Genomic DNA, 24,902 nt, shown 5'->3' with positions numbered 1-24,902 from the left:
GCAGGCATAGGATTGGGCTCTTAAATCTCAGGAGACATGAGCCAAGGCATGTTTCTTGACTCCTTTATGTACCCCACCCTTCCCCAGCAACAACTTAGCAATCTGACATCTAAGAACATAAGAACAGCCCCACTGGAGCAGGCCAGAGGCCCATCTAGTCCAGCTTCCTGTATCTCACAGTGGCCCACCAAATGCCCCAGGGAGCACACCAGATAATAAGAGACCTGCATCCTGGTGCCCTCCCTTGCATCAGAAGTAGCCCATTTCTAAAATCAGGTGGTTGCACGTACCCATCATGGTTTGTAACCCATAATGGATTTTTCCTCCAGAAACTTGTCCAATCCCCTTTTAAAGGCGTCCAGGCCAGACGCCGTCACGACATCCTGTGGCAAGGAGTTCCACAGACCAACCACATGCTGAGTAAAGAAATATTTTCTTTTGCCTGTCCTAACTCTCCCAACACTCAATTTTAGCGGATGTCCCCTGGTTCTGGTGTTATGTGAGAGTGTAAAAAGCATCTCCCTATCCACTCTCCATCCCCTGCATAATTTTGTATGTCTCAATCATGTCCCCCCTCAGGCGCCTCTTTTCTAGGCTGAAGAGGCCCAAATGCCGTAGCCTTTCCTCATAAGGAAGGTGCCCCAGCCCCGTAATCATCTTAGTCGCTCTCTTTTGCACCTTTTCCATTTCCACTATGTCTTTTACCACTATCTGTTTACCAGCATGCCCAAAACTCAGTCCAAACACTAATGCAGATGCTCACTGTAAGGACAGTCTGAGGTGGGATCAGACACATCCCAGAAAAGATAAAGTGCTTCTTCCCATGGGAAACCCTCCAACAACATAGGATGAGGGTATTTGGCTCTGGCTGGAGCATGGCAGATGAGGGAGTGTGCTCAAAGAAGAGCCAGGGGGTGTCAGTGAGGCTTCTACAGTTTAATTTCCATTTGGGAATTAGAAGTGTGGCTCCACAACTACCTCTCCACAGCTTGCTTTGTTTTTAATGAAAATACTGTACTGAACTAAGGGCCAACTATATGTCAACATATATTTGTACAATATATGAGGAAACCCTGGCCTCTGAGCAGCCCGCTTGGAGGCAGGCTGTGCAGCATGGCCTTTCCCAGTTTGAAGAGACACTTTGCCAACAGTCTGAGGCTAAGAGGCAAAGAAGGAAGGCCCATAGCCAGGGAGACAGACCAGGGACAGACTGCACTTGCTCCCGGTGTGGAAGGGATTGTCACTCCCGGATTGGCCTTTTCAGCCACACTAGACGCTGTGCCAGAACCACCTTTCAGAGCGCGATACCATAGTCTTTCGAGACTGAAGGTTGCCAATACTATTTGTACAATTTACACAAGACACAATTAGAAGAACTGAACATTTTAATTACATGTTGCAAGACAGAAAAATTCATGTAGCTGCCTGTAGGAATTTTAGAACGTGAATGAGAACAAAGTGAGCAAGGCACTTTCACTCAAAACTGATTCTGATGAGACTTTTAGTATGAAACATTTTATGGATCTTTCTCCATTATCCAGCTCAGATGTGGAATCATCACAGATGCTGCTACCAGAACTCTGGCTGCATTGCCCTGAGTTTGACCTTGCCAGGATTTTGCCCTAGGGCTGCATTTTAAGTCTCATCATTGTTACTTAGAAGATGCTATTTCACAAGAAACCAACAGAATTACTGCCACCCCTAACCAGGTTATGTAGTGATTCCACTAAGATCAGTATCAGGGTATCTAAGTATTTCCAGTACAAGTCACTGGAAAGTTATGCAGAGACCCTTGGAATAAGTCAGATAAATGCAAGGGCATTACTGTGATCAGCCATAGCTCCCATTAATTTTCAGTCAGCTTGCAGAGAAGAACATCATTCCCTGTGAATTACACTCTTACAGCCCAATCTTAACTAGGCTCTTAACTAATGGAAGTGCCATTGCAAACGCTCACACATGATGAGCTGTCAGCACATATGTTTGGCAGCTGCATGTGCAGGCCTCCCATCAGCAGTGGTGGCAAGTTAGAAAGGGTGGGCAGTGGGAGATGGAATGAGGAGGGAGAGAAGTTACCAGTAGCATTTCTTCCCCCATTCCCTCTGTCCTTGGTTGTGCACCAGCAGGTCTAAGAAGACCCACTGGGATATAAGAGACTTATGATAAGGAAACAAAAGTTCCCATACCTGAGATCTCCAGTGCTCCCAACCACTGGATGCAGCATACACTCTATTGACACAGCTGCATCAACAGGCAGGGATTTAGACAAGATTGAGCTGAAAGTCACAGGAGTCATTTGTAGGGGCACACCTGTGAGATTTAAAATATGCAGGAGTCCCAACAAACACAGTTCAGGGATCTGAACCCTCTCATGCAGACTACAAGACAAGGAGCTTTCTCTAACAGCACACATGCAGGTGACCGTTCCAAAGCTATTTCTAGCCTGCAAACCGAAAGCTTTGTGTTAATGTCAGCCAGCATCAGGACACTTTTGAATAATCTGTGCATGCACAAGCGACAGAAACACATATTAGAATGCCAAATATATATTTTTAAACGTCTGGAACTGAAGGTCAACATTATGGTCTGGTGAAGTCAGTCCCAGTGATTGGAATAAAGCACTTTAACCCATAAGGACCGGTGCTACAACTACCAACTTTTCTTCCAGCAGGCCTTCTCTGTCTCTCTTAACTGAGTGACCAGCAGCAATGCAGGAGGTGTAACAGCTTAGCATACAGCTGTTAAAGGCACAGGAGATGTTCAGGAGAGGAGATATACAGATTGCAACACTAACTTGCAAGTGTGCCAGGCAAAGAGAAGTACTTGCCCCACCCAGTCATACCACCAGAGCTGCTCATTAACATGGGGGAACCAGTTTATTAGGTCTGGGTAAGAGTGTGTCACTGTGGGGGCATCATGTCCTTTACACTATCATATGACACTGTCCCAAGAAAACAATGACCCTTACATGTTAAAAGCGTCACTAAAACTGCCTGTATCTGTTCAAATACTTAAGGTATCTGAACTGTTGCAAGATAAAAAAAATTTAGTCATGTCAGATAACTGTCAGACAGCCCTTGTCTGATAAGGTTCATTGGTCTTTTTTTTAAATCCACATCCCCAGTTTTACCTCGCATTTCAGATGAAAAAGAGGCAGAGAATGTATACAAAGAATTTATGTTGCCTCTTCTTCAACACAACTATCAAAAGTCTTCTTAAAGGGAAGGAAAAAGGAACAAGTATGGCTTAGCTGTGATATCAAAAGACTATTGCACAGCACATAGCCCTTTCCTCATTTCCTAGGTTTTGTAATAAGAATTCAATCCTGCAAAGACCACATGTGTGCTCCATTGTTACTGCAGGCAACCTCAAGGCTATTCAATACAGCACTTCAGGTAAAAACAAAATAAGCTTCTTCAGGACTTTTGCTCACAATGGCAAGTCAGTAAACACTTTTTATCCAGTAGGATTCTATTCAAACGCACAGCAAACATTAAGGACAGGTTCCTTATTAACTAATCACTTGAAACAGGTATGAAAATACTTCTATAAATACTTTTTACAATAAATAAATATTTTCAACAGTTAAATACAAATTTTACATATCCAAAGTGCATTGGAAAACTGATGAATTACTGCACAACGTTTTAGTTCAAATGTTCAGAGTTTGCGCAGTAAAGACATGTATAACAGTGCAAATCTTAAAAGGGAGAGAACTTGAAAAAGATTTTGCAGAGTGATGTCAAAACATGAACCACAATACGTTCAACTGAGCCTTGGATGGTGCGGTGCTTGTTAAGGGAACTTCCCTTTTCAGGTATTGGCAACAGTGGGCAACACATAGCAATTTGGCCATTGAACTTCAGGTGTATTATTCACATTTTTAGCTTTAATAATAATAATAATAATTTTATCAAATGGGACATACCTTTATGAACTGGCTTAGAAAGCCTAAAGAAATTCAGTATTAACCTTCAGAACTCTTTAAGAGTTTTTAGCACAAGGATAACACAACTGCAACTGCTTATTGTGAATCAAGGAACTGGAAAAAAATTCTGGGTCTCCAGGTCTGATCCAACCTTAGAAATGCAGTCCATTTAACAGCTGACCGTAACATTTATAAATGACCTCAAATAACAGTCTATTCTGTACATTATATATCCACATGGAACAGGTACTAGGAGAAATTGATCTGTTCCTGCCCTTCTACTTCAGCTTTTTTTCCTTGGCGATACTTAACTGCGGCCCAAAAGGTTATTTTATCCAAAACTTGCTCCAGAAGTTTAGAAGGCAACCAGGATATCTGGTTTTCTAAAAGGATTGCATTCTTGCCGATGCAGTCAAGGGCCAGCCTGAAAGAAATAAACCAGATAAATGTGTATAGGAGTAAATAATTTCAGCAATGCAAGCATGCCGATATTCAACCATTTGCAATACCCAGTCTTACTCTCACATCATCAATCAACTCAGCAGGTGACATTAGGCTAGACACTGCCTAACAGATATTAGGCGCTGTCATTGTGCATCATGCCTCATCTGCATGATGTCCTACCTTATAAGGCTGTTGTAAGGACTACTGAGATTAAATACTTAGTGAAGTTCTGACCGCGTATGTGACGGCCATTGCTGGTCCCCTTGTCCCCAAGCAGAGGGCAGCTGTGCTCCCCTCACCTCCAGGGGCTCAGAATGGCCATTACGGTCAAAAAGACGTGGCTTCTGGTTTCCTGGGGGAAACCATAAGTGGTGTTTTTGGGTTTTTTTGCCTTATAAGGCGTTCAGTGCCTAGTAAGGCAAAAAAAGTCACTTCCAGGAAACCAGAAGTCACGTCTTTTTCGCTGTAAAGGCCATTGTGAGCCTCACAGAGACAATGAGTGGCCGGAGAGGAAACCAGCTCCCCTCGGCTTTGGAGGTTTTGTTTAGTATAGCTTGACCACAGGGGTGCGGGAACGCACAACTGTACATGCCAGCTAGCTGGGCTAAGAGCCACCTTTTAAAATGGTAGTTTTCTGATATTTAGCAGGAGCAAAGCAACTGTCCCTATTTAGCCCAGCAGATAATCACTTCCAGTGGTAGTTGGCTGGTATCTCCTCTTGTTTATGGGACAGAGAACCACCTTTGCATTTCCTTTTCCCATATAAACTGCTCTGTGTATTTCTGTTGTTGTTGATGAAAAAAGGTATAAACAGTTTTATATAGCACATGGACTGCATTACTCCTATATACTGGCTCCCATTTTCATTTCCAAAAACATGGAAATGTGATCACAGCCTTAAGAGGTCTAAACAGTTTGGCTCCAGGGTATCTGATTGTTCTCTCCCACCCCAGTTCATCAGTTAAGGCTCTGGGAGGGGTGTCTTACAGGCTGCAAAGCAGCATCCAAATTTTAGTATGCCTTGTAAATAGTTTTAAGGTACACTCTGGTCTATCAATAGCCCTACCCCTGGGGGCCGGGGATAAGAATAGGCCCTCAGTTTGGCTGTACTTGTCGTACGAGGCAACTAAACAGCCACCAGGTAGATGGGACTCGTTAGCCTGGGAAGGCAGCTCATCTGAGAGAAGAAAAACTCTGATCCCAAACCTCCACTGCCTTGTGGCTATATCCAGTTATGGGAATGGCTTCAGGAGACAACCTCGAGGCAAAATCCGGAGCCAGAGTCCCTGAGGCAGTTCATGGCTCAACACAGTCACGTTCTGGCAACTCCTACGACACCGCTGGAACCAACCGTATTGGCCTCTGCCTTTCCATTGGACCATTTCAGCGACGTGGAGAGGGGGGATTTGCTGCATGGGTAACAGCCTATCCTCCATATCTACTCTACCCAGGCTTTGCGCACTGGAGAGGGCACTGTTCCAGAACCACCATTCAGAGCGCAATACCACAGTCTTCTGAGACTGAAGGATGCTAACATCTATAGCCCATTGAGTTTTGGAGACACAAATGCACCCAGTCAGCATGAACTAACACTGAGCAGGGTTGGAGGTGCTTTAGCCGCCTCCCCACTGACTCTTTACATTGGGGAAAGTGCTGCATACAACAGGAAATCACTGCAGTGTGCAAAAAGCATTGCCTGATACAGTGAACACGACAGCAGCTGCAGGTACACTGGTGCTGCTGGGCTACACCAGGTGCACCTCATATGTTGGAATACTGTGCTACTGACAACTGTGTGCTGTGCAAGATGGTGGGTCGGAGAGATCAGAGGTCTGTCAAAATGTGTGGCATTTTCTCAACTCACCTGAGAAGCGAATATGGCTGTGTTTGAAAAATCAATAAATCACTACAATGGCCCTAAGTAAGAACAAAACAAAAAAGTATACGTTGACCAAGATGCATTGGTAGCGGAAAGGTTCTGCTTTTACAATCAACTGATAGTACAAGACGCACCATCCCAACCCAACATCATGCCAGTCAGTCGCTCACCAGATGGTTGACATCTTCTTGCCTGGACAGTGTCAGGGGACCAGGTCTGCAGTCAAGCTCCCCATCTTGCTCACAACGTGAGACCAACCACTTATTCAGTGCAGTGCCTGACTCAGAAGGAGACAGACAACTAGTGGGGGTCCACACATGCATCACCCACACTGTACTGAGACCAGTGGTATTTTGTCAAAAGACAGTGAGAATGTTCTGCAGAAATGTCTTCCTAGGTGGTTCGTATACAAGCAAATTAAGAACACGTACAATTAAAAGTAAAGTATTTAAATTTTACTTTTAAATTTTGAGTTGCCCACTTTAAAAAGTCAAAGCAAGAGATTGTGGAACTTCACTGGGAAAGGAACTGATACTTGAGCACCTTCAAAAAAACCCTTTCCCTCACCATCAAAAGAGAGAAACTCTAAGAAGCAGCAAAGGGCACAATCCTATCCAATTTTCCTGTGCCAATGCAGCCACAATGCAGGTCTGAGGTGAGGGAACAAACATTCCCTCACCCTTGAGGGGTCCTCCACGACCACTCCCCCATCACAGGATGCAATGCATGCCCTGTTGGCACACCTGCATCAGTGATGGAAAGTTGGATAGGACTGGGCCCAAATATGCTTCACCACATTGCACATCATGCTTTTTTACACAGAAAGTGCTCTAGTGTAAGAAAAGCATGAAAGCTGTACATAGATAGTTGTGCATGATGATCACACCTGCATGTATTTTGTTGAATGTGTTGGAAAGCACAATTGGCTGAATCTCCAAAATGTGTCTGTGCAGCCAAATGCATATGTGTATTTATTTCAAAATCATGGTATTTCTGCTCCCAGGACAGCTCCCAGGGCATGCTGAATTGTCACAAGAACAAAGACAACCGCAAAAAAGACAAATTATTAAAATTATGTTAACTATAAAGCAAAACAGAAAAAGATCAGTTCAGACAACAAAAAATATCTTCACCTGGCACCAAAAAGACACAAGACGAGATTGAGGGGAGGGTATGTCTGAGTCAATAGTCCAGCCATTTTCAACCACTGTGCCATGGCACACTGGTGTGCCATGAGTGGTCCATAGGTGTGCCACAGGAATTTGGGGGAAGGTCATTTATCAGTAAGGCAAATGGGGAATTTGAACCCTCCACTGGTAGCAAGGTGTACCTTGTCAATTGTCAAAAACCTTATTGTGTGCCTTGATGATTTTAGTGCCCTTCTCAGTGTGCCGTGAGATGAAAAAGACTGAAAATCGCTGTCTGATTAAAAATTAAGGCAGTGTGCAAAATACATAACAAAACTTAGGGCTCCTGGGAGCCTGCACCCGTTGCATTACAGGATGAACATCATGGCCCTCACCACTGACCAGAGAATGGAGCTGCTACAGGGAATCTCCTTCCTCTCCCTGCCTGAAAAGAATTTGGCCCAACTGCCAATTGCCTCAGTACCGGAAAAGTAAGTACAGCTGTTGGCCAGAGGTTGTGGGGGCTCCTGGTTTGTTTTCTCAATTTTGATCAAAAGGAAGGGCATTACTCTATAAATAAACTTGTTGTGAATCACCTTGAACATTTTCCTTGCAGGAGGAAAAAAGCTGGATACAAATAAAGGAATGAAGTAATTTCTCTGAATGTTTTATGTAGGCAATTAGTATCAGTAATTACCCCCAGCTGTTCAGATTTATTTACTTAACTTCTATCATAAAATCAAATATAATGTACAATTTAATTTAACAAGATTTGTCATTACAAATAATGTAATTTAAAATATACTAAATTCACTAACCGTGTCCATGAAGTGTAAATCATCTTTGCTCCCTCCAAAGACCATCACTTCACCTTCCTTACCGAGACAGGCCGTATGCCATAACCTAACAAAACATTGCAGCGAGAATGAGTTCCCAAATAATGATAGGCTTCAAACAATACAAGTCTCCACTTTCTAGTATTTGATAGTTTTCATCAGGTTCTAGTGCACAGAAATGTCTACTACAGCCATGTTGTGGGACATGGATGTTCACAGCAGATGCATTACTTGAACAGAATGTCTCTGCACATGAACAAGGCAGCCAGCACACTCAGACAGACCCAGCCATCTTAAGAATGTTTTGAATCACTAGCAGTAAACTAAGAGCTTGGAATTTTGCCAGCCTTTTTACCACTTACCAAGAACAGACCAGCTTTTCTTTTATGCCCAAATCAACATTTAGTAGTGGGTATGTTCCAATTCTTAACATGATGCCTATGATTCTTAACCGTGGACCAGCAAGATAAATGTAAAACACAAGGAAAGCCATCAAAACTGTTCTACTGTGAGAGAACTAGTGAAAAAGCACCATTCAAAATGGCTGCCGTGTTAAGAATGGGCTGCTCTAATGGTCCCAACATTTCTTAATGCTCTTGTATTATAAGTGATTCACAATAATGGACCAGCAGACAGTTACTATAGTACGAGACTGGCTGGCATGGGAATCCAATTAGCAAGCACACTCACACGTTTCAGGAAATTTAAAAACTGCTTTCACTGAAAGGTGCTTTGGTTTCAGAAAGATGAGGAACTTTGTTCAAAACCACTCAAGGCAGAAGCCAGGAGCAGCTTCTTGGCACACCTGGTTCTACAGTGCTGAACTGAAAACAGGGTAAACTGTCTGGGCAAGGATGTTCCCTCCCCTTCCTCCCTGTGCACTACGGAAAGGAAATCACAGCAGGAACCTGCTGTTAAATGGAATCAATCTGTATTAACAGTATTCCCTAAAGCACCCTTGTAAAAGAATGTGCAAAAAAAGAATTTGACAGTTTTGCTTAAAAAACACTAGTTTTTCACAAATCCACAGCGAGCTAGAATGCCCCTTTTGCCAGCCCCCTCCCCCAGACACATGGTTGGGATAAATGAAAATGGGGCCCTTTGTTCTCCTTTGTATCATCAAAGGATTGATGTTTTTCTGGATATTAACCATTTCCAAAATCAAGCTTAAGGGGGGCTAAATCATGATCAGGGGGGTTTTCTACAAGTGCTAGTGCAAAATAAACAAATGGGTATGCACAGATATAACAGCTGAAAATATAACCAATTTATGTAATTTGTACCAATAATTCACGTTAGCACTTTATGGCAGTGAACCCAGTTTTCTTTTTAGAATTAACTGACCAAGTGTAATTCACTAAGGTCAACCAGATTGCAAAATGTATCCCCTTTGTTTATTTAACTACTGCAAAAATATGCACAAGTTGACTCAGACCTGATAAGCACTTCTTACTTCATTCATTCCAGCAATTATTCACTGTTCTCCTTACACTAAACTCTATCCCACCTGTTCTCTTCCTCGTACCTGTTGATAGCTCTGCCTCTGTCTTATCTGCATTAGGAAAATTCTGGCCTGGACTGGATCATCGCAGAACACTGGAAAGCCTTTCCTGCCTTGACTCTCTGGACATCCTAGCTTGAAACCTGAGGCTTTTTTTCTACAGACTGATAGAGTTTATGTCCTCTCAGAGCTGCTCTAACTTAGCACCTAGACATTCTAATAAAGCATGTTATTTGCATCATAAATCAACTAAATTAACATCATCTTTTTAAACAGACTTTCCATCTAGAATAAGAGTAACTGTTATAATTCAAACACTCTTGAGTTATTCTACAATCCATTAAATGCAACTGTCAATAATGGCCGGCCAGCAAGGTGGAAAGGATTAATTATTTTCTTGAAGGAGGCCGTGCTATGGCAGGAGTGACACCCAAGACCATGTTACAAGACACAGAATCACGAAGGGCCCATTTCTATCCAACCTACTAGCACTGGTGCAGCTGAGCCAACAGGGCACATGCTGCATTCGGGGGGGGGGGGGAGACTCACAGATGTTCTAGAGCAGGGGTGTCCAAAGTTTTTGGCAGGAGGGCCACATCATCTCTCTGACACTGTGTCGGGGGCCAGGCAAAAAAAAGAATTAATTTGCATTTAAAAATTTGAATAAATTTACATAGATTTACATAAATGAATATATTAAAGATGAACTTATATTATTGGATGATGGTCTTGCAATAGCTCAAGGCCTATAAAAGGCCTTGCACAAAGCAAGGCTGGCCTTTCCTTTGCTGCCACTACTGCATTACAGACATGAAACAACAAGCAGTGGAAGGAGCCCTCATCCCACAGCTCACGTGAGAGGTCAAGCAGTCGCCCTCATGCTGAGAGCAGTTGCGTCAGGCCAGTGTGGGCTCCAACAAATCTCCGGAGGGCCAGAGGCTCATTGGAGACTGGGGTCTCCCCAAGGGCCGCACTGAGAGGCCTCGAGGTCCGCAAGTGGCCCCAGGCCCGGGGTCCGGGCACCCCTGCTCTAGAGGTAAGGGAAAGTTTGTTCCCTTATCTTGGGTCTGCACTACGGCTGCATTAGCGCTGGAATGTTGGATAGGACTGGGCTCTAAATATCATACAGGCACAATACTTACCAAGGTTAAGAGACTGGAGTGTTCTGCAGACAAGCACCCTCTCCTCACTGCCACTATCTTAATTTGCACACTTAAACTCCCCCTGCCTTGTCTTTTAGTGCTACCCAAGGAGTGTTACACTGGAACAACTAACATTGCACCCATGGGTAGAAGCAGGTTTGCAAACTCCAGTTTGAGCCAACGGTCAGCTTTAGCTTCATTGAATCGTGCAACAGCACCTTGATATGACATTTGAAAAGGGCCCATACCCCTAAAGTCCAACATGCAGGCCTTTTGCAAAAAAAACAGTCAAAGCTTGATGGAAACCCCTACCACACTAATCTGCCTTACACATACATTTGATTGAAACAGAGTCATTTGAGAAACAAGATAGAAAGCCTGCCCTACTCCAGATGCCATGTGGCCCCAGGGGAGTGGCCATTCCCTAATCCAGCTGCCCTCCTCAATCTGAGGCAAGAATAACTAAGATACTGCCCTGGATATGATTAGTATGTGATCATCTAATCAGTCAGGTTAATGGCAACTGACCACATTTAAAAATCCTTCATAATTACTGATACTGATGCTTTACTATTGTTATCACTTGGAAAACATTAAAAGCATACTACTGAAGTTTACTAAAGGTTAAAAACAGAAGCTTAAAAAATGTCTGTATTTCTTCTTTAAAAAGAAAATTTGTTGGGTCCCATGAACCGTGGGTGTTCTTCCACTCACTTGACTAGACCGTCCTGTCTCCTCTTTCTAGTTAAGGACACCTGCACTCCCCCAAAAGCTGCTCCTGACAGTCAGGAGACCCTTTGACATGGCATTTGAAATGGCAGAAGTAGGAACGCTGCAGCTCAGCTGGGGGATTCGGTAGGAAGTGAAGACCTCAAGTGGAAGTGTCTTTCAGCACAGGAAGTGCCTTTGCTCTGATGCGTAACATCACCTAACACTCTAAGCAGACTTTCCTCAATTTAAACAAGCACTGACTAGCTTATTATACCTTGGACTATTTTTCGGTAAGTATGTAAGTTGTTGCCATTCGTTGGCTGCAACTCCATAAATCCAGCCATCACCTAAGAATGAAAAAGACACATGGATTAATGTTGGTTATTTCATTTTTAAAAAATGTGATAACAAATGACCATTTAATATATAATGTTGAACATGAAATAAGTTATATCTAATATTAAAAAAAAGAAAAAAAAAAGCAGCTATGGTCAAGACCAAAACATAGGACCACACAAGGGGGCTTGTGTCAGCCCAAAGGGACTTTTTAGGGCAGTGGTTCCCCAACTCCAACAGAAAGTTGGGGAAGTGATAAAGTGTTTATGGGGGAGGGGTCAGCAAAGCAATCACAACTGTGCTGCTGATTGGTATGGGGAGCCTGTGACCCCCTCTGAAGGACCCCCACTTCTTCAAACTGCTGTAAAATTCTGTTTTGTGATGAAAACTGGAAATAGTTTTTTAAAAAGCATTTTACAGCTGTTTGGAGTTACAGGGAGGCCTGCAGAGGGAGGTGAGGGCATCCTGGAGCCTATGGAGAGCCATAGCAACCTCCAGGTAAGTTGAAAAAAACCCTTTCCTCCCCAGTGGTGGCACGATCATGGTGACTGCATCACCGCCGTTGCTGTCACCTCATCCCTTAAGGGGCAACAACAGAGCTTCCCTGGCTGGAGTGCCATGACACCCCTGTTTGGGAACCTCTGTTCTAGGTTCCCCCCTTCAAGTTTCCCTTCAAAGAGCTTCAGGAAAAATATTACTCACTTCATGCATTTAAAATATTTAAAATATCCCAAATAGCTAACAAATACAAATATAAAACCATAAGGAATCAAAAAATCAGTAAAAAAAAACCAAACATAAGGGCAGCATCCATATCACATTCAGAGATGGTAATCAGAAAAGAGTAGTGTTTTCAGGTTCTTTTTAAAAGCCAACAAAGGGGAGCCTGACAGAAGAACAGGAGAGGGGCATTCTGGGGCTGAGAAAACTCAGATTGTGGCCTGAGCACATGTGCAGCACAGGAAGGCAACTGGTGTCTTCACTTCCATTTATTACTGCCTCTCTTTTTGTCTGCTGAAACCACTATCAATAGGACAGCAGACCAGAGGGTGAATTATCTGCTAGGGTGGATAAAAACTGAAATGGACTAATCTTTTAAGTTTATTTTTTCATCAAATTTGGTGAAGGGTGGCGCTCAGGACAGTGACAAGTTCTTTAAGAGATCTGAATCCAAAATATTTCCTTTGCTGTCATTTGATCAACTAACAGGGAAACAAATATTAATATAAGTAATCATTCCAGTTCATTAATCTCACTAATCAAGTGGTTCTACCTTGTGCTCCTATCTGCACGGCAGACTCAATAAGTTTTAAGGGGAAAAATACTACTTACTTAGAGGTGCATTGTCTGAACTCAGGCCGCCAAACAAGAACAGTTTATCTTCTGTAATCGGAGTCAAAGTGTGCCAAGATCTGTCTCTTGGTATTTCTCCAGTTATATGAATTCTAAGAAGAAAAGCAATCAAAAGTTTATCAAGAAGCAAACAAAACTATTCTGGGGTTAAGAAGAGAGCACATTCATGGAAGATGGCCATTTTCTGGCAGATTTTCTGGCATCACATGAAGTGATGGCTTGTTACACTGAATCTCATGTCTCACATCTCAGATAGCAACCTGACTAGACCAAAGGCCCGGTGGCTGTCACCTGCTTCTAACCTGCAGTCCAAAGTGGTTGCAAGCCCTGCCTCTCATGTTAGCAGCAACCCCTGACTTCTCCCAAACTTGTGGTTTGCAATCTATGAACATCGATCCCAAATCTGCTTCATTTACCAAAGCATTCTCTCCACTGTCCAAAACTCACTTAAAGAAAGATGGGAAGTTGGCTCGTAATGGAGACACTCCCCAATACCGGCAAGGGGAGGTTACCCTATTCTCTCTAAGTAGCAGGTGTGCCTCTCAGAACTTTTGTACATATACTAAAGACACAATAAATGCAGCAGGTCACAAAGCCTAGCAATATCAGTATAACATTTAATCAAACATAACTTGTCTAGAGACAACAACTAATAAACTTACACTAAGGAGATTCTTTTATAATTCTTACTATGAAAACGTACAGAATATGAACAAATATAGGAACTGAATAACAATTACATTAGCCATTCAAATAAATTTAGGGCAGCAGTGAAAATTACAGGTGTGCACCGCTCAGCAACTTACTGGCTTACACTGGGATCACATATGCGACGACCACACGTGGTCACATGGTCATCAGGGGCACACACCCCTACCCTCTGAATGCTAGGGCAGCTCTGCAAGGCTCAGACTGAGGGAAATCTTGTGCAATTTCCAGCTTCCACTGTGAAATCAGAAGTCACGCGAGAGCAGCAATTTTCCTCAGTCTGAGCCTCACAGAGGCAGTACTCGGGCACGTGCTGTCTCTGGGAGGCTCAGACAACCCTCCAGAGGGGAGGGGAGCATCCCTGTTCCTGCAGAGGGTTCAGATTGTGTCAAGTGCCACTTGACGATGCGGATAGTGGTCCCAATCCCTGTCGTTAACTGGCGCACGATTGTATTTATATGGCAATGTTGATCTTAAAATGTTAACTCATATAGATAATAAATAGAGCTCAAAGCCTTTCGAACATGTTATGATGAGTTCTGCAATCTTGTAAATGAATATATTCTATCAATTTATCCATCGTACTTGTATGGGATCTTAGGTCATATATCTGAATTGTTCGCATTTAATTGTTGGATAGTTAAGTGTTATGTCATTTACGTAGCAATATATTTGCAACAAACACTAGTGCAGCAACTGCTGCACCGGACTAGGATGTTGCAAACATGCAAACTAGATTTTTTGCAAACAAAAAATGTTGCAAACATGCAAACTAGATTTGGCATGTAAACCATGCTACAACACTTGGTAAGTAAGCAGTGTTAGTGGGAAGGCCTGTGCCATTCCACTAGCGCTGCAGTCATAAGGAGTGCACAACGGAACAGGTAAGGCCACAATGAGAGGCGCAGGGGCGGGTGAAGATGAGGACAGATCGGGCCCAGAAGGGGGTGGGATTGGTGGCTCTGGTGCATGCCAAATCTTATTCCCCCTTTCAGGCTTGGAAGCCCGATACGAGGCTGCTTGGAGTTGCACGAGCGATTTCGCTGGTACAAGTCCAAGTCCAAGTAGCCCCAATGCGCAAACTGCAGATATACCCAGGATAAGGGAACAAATGTCCCCTTACCCTGAAATAACCTCCAGCCTGTTCCTTCCCAGTGCAGAATACAGCATGGGCTGAACCAGCACTGTGTTACTAATATTTTAGCAATAGTTAGTCACAAAATAATAAGTCATAATTAGTCATAAAAGAGTTAGTCAAAAATGCTCAGTCGCAACTGAAATCTTTCAGACAAGACAAGAGGGCCAAAGAAGAGTTTGATCTTTCAAAATACAGAAATAAAAAATTATAACTTCCTCAATAATTACTCTCACTTTTTCTAGTCAGAGTACTCAGCTGAACAGCAACATACAAGGAAATTCAAAGAGACTTCTAACAGAGATTTTCATGCTTTCTGTATGAAAATTAGCTCTCAGCTATACTGGTAATCCTTATCACCCATTATTACACCACGTCTCCACTCCTGTATATCTAGCCCAGATCATTCTTATTCACAAACCAATTTAACAAGGGGGGAGAAACAACTGTGCAAATATTTAGGACTGAAGTACAACTACATTAAACTAGATCTGTTATGAATAATAGAAAACGATGAGGGGGAAAACATACTTTCCGGACCAACTCCAGGTATCCAAGTTCAGAGAATGTAAATCATTCATCCTTGTTTGCTGGTAAAATATAAAAAAGAAAAAAATATGTAAATATCACAATCAGTCTTCCTGAAATATTTTAAAAGAAAGCAGAATCCTTTGTTCCGCACAACAGTATCAGAATTCTCCAAAGAAGAAAACTTCTCAGAATATTTCAAGGGAGACCGTGCTTATTGGAGATTTATTTAAAAAGGAGAGAGGGAGTTCATATAGATCTGTCTTCACGCAGATGGAGTATTTTGGTGTATATCATCAGAATGTGCTACCTCAAGGTACTGCATATTATTCATGCACATCTTGCAACCTAGGATGAAATAAGCAAAATTTAAACCAAGTCCATCCATTTGGAAACATGACTGATAAGAGTGAAAAGTATAGGTTTAAATGTTTTGTATTAATGAGTATTATCGGAGGAGGGGAAGCACAGCTGTGCATATGTAGAGAGCTCTCCTCATTCATTCTTTGTCTTTAGCATTGTACATAGTAACCAATCTTCAAAGGAAAGGTTTGAGTGTTTCACCATCCACCCTTCTCTCTCCAACCCATGACCCAGCCAAACCACGTTTTCTAGTAAATTCCAAGCTAGAAGGAAGGCTGTATGGAAAACAAATGTGACCTAAAGAAAGGAGGGAAGGAGAGATGCCCATCCCTCCATATGTGCTGGTTGCATTCGCACTGGGAGGAGTCAAGTTCTTAATTATTATTCTTACATAAAATACTACAGCAACTTGACTAATCTATTAAGGACACTTACATTTTGAGAAACATGGAAAGACCTGGGTACCAATCTTGTTATGTAGGATACGCTTTTTATTTTTGATTTTTTAGCACTTAGGTCACTGACAACCAGGTTTTTTTTGAATATTCATAGTATCTAGAATCAAAAAATGGCCCACGCCAAAGCACAACTCACACAACTGTGATGAGAGTTGTGTATATTTTTGTGTAAAACTTTCACAGGCACAAAGGAAGTTCAACTATTCTTTATTTTTATTTTTCACATTTTTATACTGCCCTTCCTCCAAAGAGCTCAGGGCAGTGTACACAGCTGCTCCTCTCCTGTTGTCCTCACAACAACCCTGTGAGGTAGGTGAGGCTGAGAGAAAGTGACTGGCCCAAGGTCACCCAGGAAGCTTTGTGGCTGAGGGGGGATTCAAACTTGGATCTTCCAGGTCTAAGTCCACCTCCCAAACCACCATCCTGGCTCTCAGATAAACAGATGGGTACGCTTCACAATTATTAAAATATACATATTGTCAGTAGATAAGCATGAAATAATTTTTTTCATTTCATGATTATAAACGAACACATAAGAACTTCCACAGGCACCCACTGTATACTGTCCATATGGAAACTGCCTGGGATGACACTGACAATGGAGCACAATGTCTTCACCCATCCCTATCTTGTTACATGTTTGGCACTTGGCTCCTTCAGTCAAGGAAGAACAAATACCTACTTTGCAACAAAAATGCTCTTCCAGCCACTATTAAAGGGGGGGGGGGATAAAACAACTACATAGGCTAACTTTTTTCACACAGCAGAGACCCAACAATTCTAGAAAGTTTTCTTATTTAATTATTCCCCCCCAGATGTTCATTTCTCTTTTTCAGCATGGCACACCTCTCCCTATGTTGTTAAACACACACACACAAAACATTAAAGAGGCACTAACCAAAACCCGTCCTCCAAAAACAAAGCCTTTATTTCCTAGGACTGCACATGAATGAGCTGCTCGAGGTTGAGGTGGAACACCACGCTGCAAGTCAATAGAAAAGGACACAAAAAATTCCCAGTATGAGTATCAATTCAAGATTACAAGGAAAGAGCTGAGACATTACAGTTCAAATATACCTGAATGGAGATAACTAAAATGTAGGGGTCAAAATGCAGACAAGGCTGCACAAATCTGCAAGAAGTAATGGGTCCAGACATGATACTTACTTTAATTGAGGGCTGATACCAAGTTTGCATCCTCGTATCAAAAACATGAACATCGTTGTGCCATCCCCAGTATATCTGTCCTTCCTCAAATGGAAAAGAATACGAATCGTAAATGAAATAATAAGACAGGAACAAAAGCCTCAATCAGCTTTCTTCAAACACCGTTCCTCTTTGTTTGAAACTTTAACAGGTCCCTTACCCAAAATGCATCATGAACATCAAAAGCGTCACTCAGCTCATTTTGTTTCCGACAGCCATATCCACCAAAATATATTAGCCTGAAATGATTAGAATGGCAAATTAATGGAAAATTTCAGCTCTAATTACGGAGTCTTTTAGCTCTGTCCTCATTCTAACAGCTCATTAATATCTCCAATCACGTTTTCATTCTCCTTGTATACATCAGAGCGCAACTCACTATTCCACGGGTGCAAATCACTACTGCACCAATTAAAAATATTGGTTTATCTCATGAATACTCCTGCAAACAGGGAGATAAAAAAAGCAAAAATGAATTTCTACCTGATCTAATCTTTGTAAGGCAATGACTGCTCCAGACATTGTCATTTGTTGTCAACATCTTAAAACAACTTACACCACAATTCTCTAGATCAGTGTTTCTCAACCAGTGGTACTCATACCACACGTGGTGCTTGAGGTGGTGTCCATGGTACGCACCATGGGGGTCCTTGGACCCCCGACCCCGCCCGCCTGACAGAGAGACCAGTAATATAACGTGACAAGCAGAAGTAGGAGGCTTGGTCTGGCAGAAGCTCCAGTGCACACTTACTGTGTGCTCGAAAAAGCCCTTCTGTCCATCCCAAGCCTCTTACTGGTTTTTGCCAGATCTGGCCTCCCAATCTGGAAATAACAGGTGATGACATCATCAACAGTTACTTCCAGTGGTGCTTCCAACAGGCGGACTATGCTAAGTGGTACGGCAGGGAACAAATTTTGAGAATGCTGCTCTGCATCAACAATTTTCAGCCAGTGCGCCATGGCACACTGGCGTTCCATGAATAGTCTGCAGGTGTCCCATGGGACAGGTCATTTATCAGCAGGCCATTGAGGGGGGTGAGCCCCTCCCACCATCACCACTAGCAAGGTTTGCCTTGTCAATTGTCAAAAAAAAACTGGTGTGCCATGACAATTTTAGCACCTTGTCAGTGTGCAAGGAGATGAATAAGGTTGCATATCACTGCTCTAGGTCAGGGCTCTTTAGACTCTCGTCCATGGGCCAGATTCTGCGACCTGCGTAAGTACTCCACCTGCGTAAACGGCATTTACTGTTCCACAGGGGAGCCTCTGCAAAGCACTTCCGTGCACCCCCAGACTTTGCCATGTCCAGCTGCTTTTGGCTTTTGATGCCCCAGCAGGTAAAGCATCTAAATTGGCCGTGGCAAAGACTGGGGAACCATGGAGGCACTTTGTGGAGGCTCTCCCATGGAACATTAAGAGCCATCCATGCTGGAGAAGCCTTTGCTGGCATGGAGACTGGCAAACATTGGAGATTGCTGCTCTAGAGTCTAGACATTTACTCAAATGCTAGTCCCACTTTGTTCAAACTCAGGTAAGAGCACTCTGGATTGGAGCCCTGGAGCTATAACTCAATTCCCTTCTGGACCATTGCCATGTCGCACACACACAACTTAAGCGGCATCAATAGCACCTGTTTTATAAGCAAGGGAACTGACATAAGGAAAACATAAGAAAACTGATCAAGGTCATTAATTCATTCAGAATTAAGAGTTTATCTGTTCACCAGAAAATGCACCTCCTCATTCACGAGATCACTCATGACAATTACCTGTCTTTATACACCCAGCAGGCAAGTTTGTCACGTGGTGTAGGAGGTTGACCTTTAAAGTCTGTAACTTTTTTCCACAGGTACGTTCCATTTCTTGTTCGCAAATTAACATAATAGAGCTTAAAAAGAAATCAGAATACTTTCAACACACAGCAATATTCTGGTAAAACGAAGCACTAATTGGTAAAAGTGATGATTAGAAAGATAGCAATCATTCCTTTACTATTTTGCAAGAAAAGTGCAAAGCTTCTTATCTCCATCTCATAAATGCACTTCACTGCTAATAGCTCTCTGCATTTCATAATTATTGAGGGGTTTTGTACTGCACTTAGAATCTGACACTGCCTTTCAGGTACAGCCAAGCTGAAATCACAGTCAAAACAAATTTTGATTTTTTTAAACTGCTTCCAAGGCTCCAAATGAAGCTGAATGCAGCTGCAAGGCACAACACTCAAGCACAAACTGAAGGCCAACTCACTTGCATGAGCTTTACAACAGAATCCCACTGCAGGCACCTATGAAACCTGGTTGCCAATAAAAAATGGTTAATGGCAACCTTTTGTGCCCATTTTGATGTTTTTTCTATACCTTTCTATACCTTCTCTTCCCTTTTATAATTTCTGGGTTGCTTCTCAGTTTTGAACTATTGATATTACTTCAACTTTGGAGTTCTGCTATTGTTGAATTATACTTATTTATTTAAAAAAATATATATCCCACTTTTCTCAAACAGTGTCCAAGGCAGTTTGCAACAATACATAAAAAAAAAATACAATAAAACCACCACTAAACTATAGGTGACAAATCAAACAAAAAGCAAATAAAGCACATAAAAATGTTTCAGAGATAGAAAAAAGCTAGTTGAAAATGATGCGTCTGGAACAGGCACAGAAATACAGGAGGGGAGGGGGTTCAATCTCACTTCCTGTGGAAGGGAGTTCCACAAGGTTGGTGACACAGAGCAGGATCTTGCACATCACCACCAAAGAACACTTGCTTGGCAAAGGACCAAACAAGACAGCCCCCTCTTGAAGATTTCAGGGGAATAGTATTTTGGACTATCTCCACAGACAATTAAGAGTCCAATCCTATCCAACTTTCCAGCACCAGTGCAGCTATAATGCAGCCTGAAGATAAGGGAACAAATGTTCCCATATCTTGAGGAGGCCTCTGAGACTCCCACCCCAACACAGGATGAAGTGCATATCCTATTGGCACAGCAGCACCAGCACTGAAAACTTGGATAGGATTGGGCCCTAAGGTAGCTGGAAGAACAGCAGCATACCATGATGACAAAGCCCATCATCTTTTCAAACCCCAGCTGCCATATTTTGCATCAGCTGAAGTTTCCAAAGGGTCTTAGAGGCCAGTCTTGTGTAAAACAGTCTTGTGTAAAATTGAGCACTGGGAGAGTTAGAACAGACAAGAGAAAATATTTCTTTACTCAGTGTGTGGTTGGTCTGTGGAACTCCTTGCCACAGGATGTGGTGACAGCATCTGTCCTGGACGCCTTTAAAAGGGGATTGGACACGTTTCTGGAGGAAAAATCCATTACGGGGTACAAACCATGATGTGTATGCGCAACTTCCTGATTTTAGTAATGGGCTACGTCAGAAGGCCAGATGCAAGGGAGGGCGCCAGAATGAGGTCTTTTGTTATCTGGTGTGCTCCCTGGGGCATTTGGTGGGCCGCTGTGAGATACAGGAAGCTGGACTAGATGGGCCTATGGCCTGATCCAGGGGGGCTGTTCTTATGTAAAACATGTTACCGTAACCCAAAAGAGAAGCACTTAAAACATGAGGGATTGAACCATGTCAGAAAATGACATAATTGGCACACCAGCTGAAGGTTGGCATGGCCATCTAAGAGGAAGACTGCCTAGGAACTCCTCAATTGGATAATCTGATCTTCCAAGAGAAGTGCTGCTCCATCAGCAGAGGCCAACATGTCATTGCTAGATCAGTCAATCTCCTGACCTGGATTAAATCAATTAAATCCAAATATGGATTTAATTGATTTATCTGGGCTGCCTCAAGAGCTCTGTAAAGGAGTGAATGACGCATAAAAAAATAACAAAAGAAAGCAAAAAAAAGCGTAATCTTTTTCTTTATCTTTGGCCACAGCTTCTAATAGAAATGAATTCCTGTGAGAATTTATCATAAAAGATTACAGAATCTGGTTAAGAATATTATGGTTGTCTTCCTAGACAACCTCTAATATCAAACAGTTCTGTGACTAACAATAATTTTGAATAGCAGCCTAAGGCCCCAATCCTATCCAACTTTTGAGCACCGGTGCAGCCACAATGCAGCCTGGAGATAAGGGAACAAACGTTCCCTTACCTTGAGGAGGCCTCTGTGACTGCCTCCCCACCAAAGGATGCAACGCACGCCCCACTGGCATGGCTGCACTGGAGAACTGGATAGGATTGAGTCTCAGGATTTTAGTCATTAAATTCACTCTTCATATGCACTGTACATGACAGAGCAAACCATTCTGGAAACTAAAGAAACATTCAAAAGCAGTTTTGGGTTATGAGGAGGGGAAGGTTCCGCTATACCATGAGAAATGTCAAAGTTCCAATGAGCTTCAAGCGCTTGAGCACACAACACAGCTCTCTTGATCGTTGTGATAGTCTCTGAAAGTCTATCTAGATCAAAAAATTAAAAGAATCCAATACCTGATTGCTGTAGCCTTTGTCATCAAATCCACCAAAGATGTATAGATTCCCATTAATGCAAGCCCCGCAACTTCCAGACATAGAAGGAGGCAACTCCCCTTCCATGAGGTGCACCGACCTGCATTTGAACAAATACAAGCAATTCCACAATGTTTGGAGAGAAATAGAGACCAACTTAGGACCCAATCCTATCCAATTTTCCAGTGCCGGTGCTGCTGTGCCAATGGGGTCTGCACTGCTTCCTATGTTGGGGTGCAGTCACAAACTCATTCTTATGATTTGGAAACATTTGTCCCCTTACCTTGGGGCTGTATTGTGGCTGCACCGGTGCTGAAAAGTTGGATAGGATTGGGCCCTAAGTCAAGCAATAAGGACTTCAAGAAAGGAAAATCAAAGCTTGCAATGGCAATTACAATCACTTGTGCAATCATGCTCTTAACTGCCTGAAGTTACGTAGCTTCCACAGTGCATGTTCTACAACATGAAATTATAACGCTTCACCCTGTTTTGCATAATTAAGTTCACACACGGCAATAGAAATAAGACCAGTTAACTGGGATATGGATTGTAACCAACACTTCAAATAAATGAAATATGATTGCTAGGAATAAGTTTTAGTTGCATGTGACTTAACTTTGACATCATCTTATTCATGTACGTAAACATCTCACACTCACAAAGAATGGGTAAAATAACTACTACAATACCTCCCAACATAAACTACCGCAGATACTCTATAAGTCGATCCCACAGATAAGTCGAGTGCAGGTTTTGAGCCAACCATCATGGAATTTTCTATGACCCTGGGGTCGGGGGTTAAACTTATGGGGGTGTCTGACTAGTTTTGTCTGATTTTACTCGAGGTCAGATCCTGAAAAATAACCCGCCACTAATTGTTACCTAAGAACTGTAGTCTCTAATTTGTTTAAAACATAGTAAAAGATCATAAGATACATTTTTATTCTTTTTTAAATTCTGGTCTTCACCACCTTTTTGGAAACACTATCAGAGTAAGTGCACTGTAAACTTTATTTACATTTACAGAATGCCAGAAGCAGGAGAGGGCACTGGGACGCAGGTTGTGTCTGTTGCCTTATGTGCTCCCTGGGGCATTTGGTGGCCTGCTGGGAGATACAGGAAGCTGGACTAGATGGGCATTTGACCTGATCCAGCAGGGCTCTTCAATATTGTTCTTATATTAATAATAAAAGTTATTATAATCTTATAAATAACATAAGATTATAATACAAGAATACAATACAAAAATCTTATATATCCATGGTGGCATCCTTCAGTCTCGGAAGACTATGGTATCGTGCTCTGAATAGTGGTTCTGGAACAGAGTATCTTCTCCAGTGCGCGAAGCCTGGGTAAAGTAGATATGGAGAATAGGTTGTTACCCATGCAGCAAATCCCCCCTCTCCACGTCGCTGAAATGGTCCAATGGAAAGGCAGAAGGCAATACAGTTGGTTCCAGCAGCAGTGCAGGAGTTGCCAGAACGTGACTGTGTTCAGCCATGAACTGCCTCAGGGACTCCGGCTCTGGATTTTGCCTGGAGGTTGACTCCTGAAGCCTTTTCCATAACTGGATGTAGCCACAAGGCAGTGGAGGTTTGGGATCAGAGCTTTCCTTCTCTCAGATGAGCTACCTTCCCAGGCTAAGGAGTTCCATCAACCAGGTGGCTGTTTAGTCGCCTCTTATAACAAGTACAGCCAAACTGAGAGCCTATTCTTAACCCCAGCCCCCAGGGGGAAAATAGTAACAAATGTTCTTATATTTTTCGGGGGAGGAGACAGGAGCAGTACCTGGAAATGGTGGCGTAGCTGGAGGGGGGCGGAGCACCCAGCCTGGCAGGGAGCCTCAGCGCGGTGGGCAAGCAGCCCCTTGGGGGTAAAACGGAGACGTGTGGGGGAGGGGGGTGAAAGCTGTATGGCTCCGTTTTGCCCCCCCCCCCGCCAGGAAGGGCACCAAGGGTGGGGCCACTTGTCCACTGCGCTGAGGCTCGCTGCCAGGCTGGGTGCTCCGCCCCCTCCAGCTACACCACTGCCTGCACATCAGCTCCAAACAGCCTTATCAGAGCTTACCACAGTCCGCTGTCAACCTCATAGACCCAGAGCTCGTCGTGGGGCAGGTAGACCTCATTCTCCTCGATGGACTGGCGGGGGGGGGGGCACAAAAAGCTTCGTTAGTCGCGCTGGAGCCTCCTCCCCGCACCAGGAGCCTTCTAGCTCCCGAGAGCCGACCTGCTGCCGTCGTCCAACTCCCTTAAAGGCACCCAGGCGCGATGCCGCCGCCACATCCTGTGGCAGGGAGTTCCACAGGTCACCCACAGGGCTCCCCTCCCGGCCCACGAGAGGCTCGGCAGGCAACAGGGGCGGGGTCTGCTCAGCAGGACTCGGGCACGCCACTGGGAGGGGCACTGCCTGGCCGCCTCAGGGAGCGCAGCCGGCCCCCCGGACTCCAGCGGGGCTGCCGCGCCCAGGCCTCGCCCTCCCTCGGCCCCCGCCCGCCGGCCGTGTCAGCGCCCCCGCCCTCAGCCGTACCACGTAGCCCCCCCACACGTAGAGCACGTGCCCGTCCACCACGGCGCAGTGCCCGCTCCGCTCCTCGGCCACGCGGAAGGCCGGCGGGGGGGACGCGGCCCGCCCCTCAGCCGCCATCTTCGCCTCGGTCTACGGCTGCGGGGGCGTGGTCGCCGCTGCTGCGCATGCGCGAGAGCTGGCAGCGCCTACTCTCACACAGAACGCACGCGACGCCCCTCCGGCTCCGGGGGCGTGGCCGTCGCCGCTCCTGCGCAT

At 43.8% G+C, this 24,902-nt stretch overlaps 1 protein-coding gene across 2 annotated transcripts; it reads right to left on the bottom strand.

Moving 5' to 3' along the window:
- Nucleotides 1-1,928: 1,928 nt before the first annotated feature.
- Nucleotides 1,929-24,781, bottom strand: KLHDC1 (kelch domain containing 1). Of its 2 annotated transcripts, XM_066612449.1 has the most exons (13): nt 24,648-24,781; nt 24,189-24,259; nt 22,104-22,221; nt 19,424-19,542; nt 17,816-17,894; nt 17,617-17,700; nt 17,348-17,431; nt 15,632-15,690; nt 13,237-13,349; nt 11,843-11,915; nt 8,197-8,281; nt 6,237-6,289; nt 1,929-4,352 (listed from the first exon to the last, which is right to left on the bottom strand). In XM_066612449.1, the coding sequence occupies exons 1-13, from the start codon at nt 24,762-24,764 to the stop codon at nt 4,178-4,180; spliced, it is 1,230 nt and encodes a 409-aa protein (XP_066468546.1). In that variant the 5' UTR covers nt 24,765-24,781; the 3' UTR covers nt 1,929-4,177. The 2 variants fall into 2 exon arrangements, with proteins under 2 accessions (XP_066468546.1, XP_066468556.1); XM_066612459.1 differs by lacking the exon at nt 6,237-6,289 and having other exon boundaries at nt 4,260-4,352.
- Nucleotides 24,782-24,902: the final 121 nt, after the last annotated feature.

Source organism: Tiliqua scincoides, chromosome 1, assembly GCF_035046505.1.
Source record: "Tiliqua scincoides isolate rTilSci1 chromosome 1, rTilSci1.hap2, whole genome shotgun sequence".
NCBI lineage: Eukaryota > Metazoa > Chordata > Lepidosauria > Squamata > Scincidae > Tiliqua > Tiliqua scincoides.
Note: the sequence above shows the minus strand (reverse complement) of the source record. Positions and strands in the feature narration are given on the sequence as shown.